This window comes from Mirounga leonina, unplaced genomic scaffold (assembly GCF_011800145.1).
Source record: "Mirounga leonina isolate KUSES-001 unplaced genomic scaffold, KU_Mleo_1.0 Mir_95, whole genome shotgun sequence".
NCBI lineage: Eukaryota > Metazoa > Chordata > Mammalia > Carnivora > Phocidae > Mirounga > Mirounga leonina.
The window spans coordinates 18498861-18504636 of NW_023270865.1; the positions used below are offsets into that span (position 1 = coordinate 18498861).

The following is a 5776-nucleotide window of genomic DNA, read 5'->3' on the forward strand; positions in this document are numbered from 1 at the left end:
CTATGATAGAGAAGAAAATAAGTTTTAAGAAGTGCTTTTGTATCTTTAATTTTTACTTTTTTTCCTTTGCTTAATTATGCTGGTTCTATAAAATTTTTCCAAAAAGAAATATGCAATATTGACACTAGTTACAGGACTATATGAATTTAAGTACAAATTAATTAAAACTATTAAAATTAAAATTCAGACACTTCCATGCCAAGATGAAGTAACAATGACCGGATTTACTCACCCACATGTAACAACCCACAAAACAAATGAAATTAATGAAACAACAATTTTTAGGATACAAAACACTACATTGGGAGCACCTTGGTGGCTCAGTAGGGTGAGTGGGTGACATGGCTTTGGCTCAGGTCATGATCTCAAGGTCCTGGAATCAAGCCCCAGGTCAGGCTCTGTGCTCAGCAGGAAGTCTGCTTGTTCCTCTCTCTCTGTTCCTCACTCAGCCCCCACTCATGTTTGCTCTCTCTCTCTCTCAAATAAATAAATAAATAAATAAATTAAAACAAACAAACAAGAAACAGTACCTTGGACATCCTGAGAGACTGGAAACGAACAACAAACAGTAGCCCTCCAGTTGCCCCAAATTCCTGCCTGGAGAGGATTTCCGATCCTGGCTCGGGGGGGTGAACCTAGGCAGAACCTGTGGACTCCCTAACTTGAAACAAAGCTGGGAGTCTAAGGAGATGAAGGCAGTGAGATTTGTGCAAGATGGAGTACTGAGAGGAAGCGCCTACACATAAAGAGAATGAGAGAGAACTACAGTCACGTGAGTGTTGAGCTGAGTATTGAGTAACACGTGGGTGTGAGGTAATGACCTGAGACCAAGGAATGAAACACACAAAATAAAGTCCCTGGATCAAGTGTCAGCAATAGTGCCTCTTGCTTCAGGCCGTATACACACACACACACACACACGCGCGCGACCAATGGTTAACCCATGCAAATACGTTCAAAATCATTAGGGAAATGCAATTAAAAAGAGAACTAGATAAAAATTTATCCACTTGAGTGGATAAAATTGCAAAAGACTGAGATAAGTATTTCTGACGATGTAGACTAACTAGATGTCCGTTATTTATAAATTAAACATGCAGTTAACATGTAACCCAGCAAGTACACATTTGGGTATTTACCCAAGAGAAATAAAAACATAGTCCTACAAAAAGATTTGTAAATGATGGGCGCCTGGGTGGCTCAGATGGTTAAGCGTCTGCCTTCGGCTCAGGTCATGATCCCAGGGTCCTGGGATCGAGTCCCACATCGGGCTCCCTGCTCCTTGGGAGCCTGTTTCTCCCTCTGCTTCTCTCTGTCTCTGTCTCTGTCTCTTGTGAATAAATAAATAAAATCTTAAAAAAAAAAAGATTTGTAAATGAATGCTTATAGCAGATTTAATCAGAGTGGTCCTCATACAATTGAATGATATGCAGAATAAGAATTGAATAGACTACTGATATCCATAGTAAAATAGACGAATCTCAAAACATTAAGTTGGGGGGAAGAAGGTAGATAGTAAAAATACATAACATACATTTTTAATTTCTCACCCATAAAAAGCTCTATAAAGGAAAAATATGTGCATTTCACTGTATATAAAGTATATAGGGAGAGAGGACATTTTTTCAAATATGTGTGTGTGTTTCTTATCAGGTCGCAAACTCTTTTTTGACACAGCTAAATTATTTCTATTCAATATTTTAAATCTCTTTGTTGAAATACATTATGAGATAACAATGACTCTCAGATTTTATGACTCCTTATGTAAACATTCTCCTTTTCCCTTTTGTAACCAGAGCTGTAAAAGAAATATGATTTTTAAATAGATGGGTAATAATAATACTAACAAATCACTAGCTTGAAGTGATGATTTCTATTTTTGAGTATAGAATGAGAGCGTGGGCTTTATTTCTAATTACCTAGAGAGAAAATCTAAAATGCACAAACACACACAAATGAGTTATATACATGGAAAAAAATAAACCAAACCTGTACTCAAAGCCCCCCCCCCCCCCCATATATGTATAGAGCAGAATCTTGGTATTTAAGGATTTTTTCAAAGTGTGATAAACATTAAAAACAAACCAAAATGAAATCCAGTTTTAATTATTTCAAGTCTCTCATTGTGAAAATAAATATCATTCTAAAAGAAGAAAAATCTTTCACTTTCACACAAAAATAGTAAAGCAAGCCAAAATGATTTTTGATGTCATTCTTACTCCAAGAGGAAACCATGTCCACGCTACTTGGGCACAGCCCTTTTCCAGATTGCAAAGGAATTCACATTGTTGAAGGAAAAGCATGCAATTTGTGGCAAACAACTAAATGATAGTCATTTTGCTTATTGGCAAATGGTACATGAGTCTGAGCATTATGATACCATTTCTTCATCTAAGCTTGAGAAAATGTAACAAATATTTCTGTGCTTAAAAAGAAATATTATTACTTTATTCGGAAGAAATAAAGTATTTGAATGGGTAACATGAAGTAGCTTCAAAAAGTAGAATAAGGATGATAGAGTAAACGCTACAGGAGACAGATTTCAGCTTGGTTTCAGAGGAATCTCTGCTGACCTCAAATAGATCAGAGTACATGATCTATTTAATCATTTGAGCTGCAATGATGAAATCTGTATTTTTGATAGAATCTGGTATCTTTAATTTTCCCCTCTTGGGTATGTCAAATATTTTAGAAAGAAATATCAAGTTCCTTTATTTGTTTTAATATCTCAAAAATATTGTTCTTACCCTATGTCAATGTTTCTATTTTCCTTAAAATATTTTATTATGTGAAACACTTGACCGATGAAAGGAGACTATGATAGAGAAGAAAATAAGTTTTAAGAAGTGCTTTTGTATCTTTAATTTTTACTTTTTTTCTTTTGCTTAATTATGCTGGTTCTATAAAATTTTTCCAAAAAGAAATACGCAATATTGTTGAGTAGGAGTGTTTAGGGCTTGGGCAAATTTTCATGCCAAAGAATTCTCCTGTGTAACTCCAAACTGAGAGCGAACAGGTAAGACACTGAATTTGCTGGAATAAGAACTCTCCTCACTTCCGGTAAAATAACCGTGGCGCTCTTTTGTTGTGGGAGATGAATATGTACCTTTTAGGCCAAAAACATTAGTTCTACATTATTCTGACTTGAAATATTTATTATGAAGAGATTGACAAGAGCTCTGGAGTTTCTTACAGTCTGCTGGGATCTGCCCTGAAACACTAACACCATGACTTGTCTCACACTGAATATATTCAAGGAACAGAAACCAAGTTGATTGTTACAAAACCAGAGTGATTTTTTATGTTCTGAAGAATTGTATTTACTCTGCAAGTCTTCCGTATCAAAAGTTAAATGATTTCTAATTTGAATATTTTCTTGGATCAAAAGTGCCTTTTTTTTTTTTTTTAAACTAACCAAGATTCCAAATGTTTAGTAACACCCAGGACATTGTATTAATGAGTTATGTTTTAGTAAAAACTGCATTACCTAGTCTTACTTCTGGAAGAGTTGAATACATGTGAATGTTTATATAAAGCCAGATGTCCCTGGTTTACACTGAGATGTGGCCCCCTCTACTGGCTGCCTCTCAGGACTGAAATTTACATGGTTAAACATAAATACCGTTGTACATTGGACGCCTTCAAAAACAATTAACATCTTCCCCTTCCTCTCCCTCCCGCCGCCTCCCCTGGCCCTTTCGTGCTGCATGGTCTCTCCGACGCAAGACTGTCCCAGCCCGGGTATGGCTCGTGGGCAGCAGGAGATTCAGTCTCAGCAGAAAAATGCCAAAAAGCAAGCTGGACAAAAGAAGAAACAAGGACATGACCAAAAGGTGCCAAAGCTGCCTTAATATAGACCTGCACTGTTTGTAGGACACAAATGCCAGACCCTAAGACCTTCAAGCAGCACTTTGAAAGCAAGCATCCTAAGACTCCACTTCCTCCAGAATTGGCTGTTGTTCAGGCATAAAGTTGTTTACAGGTGAATTCATGACACCTTTGACTCTTCTACTGTCTCAGACCTTAGGTAACAAACCTGCAGCTGCTTTTCTAACAAACTGTTGATCAGCAAAAATAAAGGGGCTACAGAAACACTCATTTTTATGCTGTTCCCTTTTGGGCTTCATGCAAAGACAATTCTGTGTAAATGTACAGTTGACTCTGATTTGGAAATCTGAAAATCAGTCCATTCTTGTTATAAAATTTTTTTTACAATTGTAATTATATTGATGTTCATATTGTGTAAAAGAACTCATTTAATAAAGTAGTACTTGGATTTTACAACATCACACACACACACACAAAAACAATTAACATCTTAATGTGGAATCACAAAAATCCCCAACTTTCCTGTAGTTCCTCTGTATTAATTATGATTGAATTGCCATTAAGCACTTTTAATGTGCAAATAATCCTGTATTTCCTCAGAAATATGTAACACACTTCTCATCATATGTTTATCTTCTGCAGTTTTATCTTCTCTAATGAGTTCAGCTACACTTATGTGTTGGTAGTTTGCAAATTCAAGAGCTAACCTATCTCTTTCTCTACATGTTTTAGAGTTATCTCTCTGTTTCTTCATTAGTATCTTGTAAAGATATATTGATATACAATGATAGAATGTGAACTCATCTGCTTCTTTCAAAGCCTACTCTCTCTCTCCATTCTTTTATTTATATTAATTCAATTGAACCAGTCATTAAAGCAAGAATTTGGGTAGTTGCCTGTGACTGCATCCCAGGTCCTAATTACCTTCTTTTACAAAAAAACACATAATGCTGAATTCCCATTAAAAAAAGGTGTGAAAACATTTTTTTTTTCACTTTACATTAAACAGTACCAAAACTTTTGACCCTCATTATTTGGCCACCTGGAATACTAATAAAGTGCCCCAATCACAATCATATTCAACATAAATTAATTATCTAAACTGCTGTTCCACTGTTTTATTTAAAACAAATGTATCTTCTATTTTAAAATCAAAGAGCTTCCTTTTAAAATACAGTATTTTATATAGTCTCCTTTATATGACTTTGCTTCTATTTCTGCAGTGTCATTAAGCATTTTTCTTATACTTGTCTTTGTACTCCAAAACACAAACGGACTCGTGATTTCACGTGTATACCTCTTTCAGTTTCTTTCCATACCTTTCATAATGCTACATACTCATATGTTCACTATCTGTTGTTCTATGTTGGCTCTTTTCAGAATGAACTCAGACTTCGTTTCCTCCATGAAGCCTTCACGCACTTTCACAAGCTTTGTGAATTGTCTTACTTTTGTATCTACATATGCCCATAATCTCTTTTTCATCTTTGGTCCTCTGGGTGCCTTGAGGATAGACCTTGAGATAGATACTGGATAGACTTCTTTGAATGTAGGGTTTGTTGATTACTCAGCTTGCATGGTCACAGTTGAAATTTTTGCTGAAATACACATGCCATTAGCCAAAATCCATACACAATTCAATTAACCCAACCAATAAACTAAATTAGTTTTACAAATTCCATTTTCAATGTTACAGATTCTCTGAATGAACCTTTCTGGAATTTGCATTTTCAAGCAAAGTCTTAAGACTAAATCTTAGAAATCATATTTTTAAATATTAGTTTGAAAAATAATACCTTATTTTTAAATGGCATTTAGGAAATTGCCATTGAAAATAAAACACAGTATTTCAGAACAAAATACATGTCAGCAATATAACTAGAATGTTTATTAATTTTATAACTTCTTAAATTAATACCTTGAGTAATATAAAATTATTTTTCCTATT

General features: G+C 35.0%; 1 protein-coding gene across 1 annotated transcript; it reads left to right on the top strand.

Moving 5' to 3' along the window:
• Positions 1–3707: 3707 nt before the first annotated feature.
• LOC118006167 (zinc finger protein 706-like) lies at positions 3708–4061 on the top strand. The gene is given in 2 exon segments (XM_034998760.1): positions 3708–3831; positions 3834–4061. Coding segments are annotated over 2 exon segments (261 nt in total). The 3' UTR covers positions 3971–4061.
• The last annotated feature ends 1715 nt before the right edge of the window (positions 4062–5776 follow it).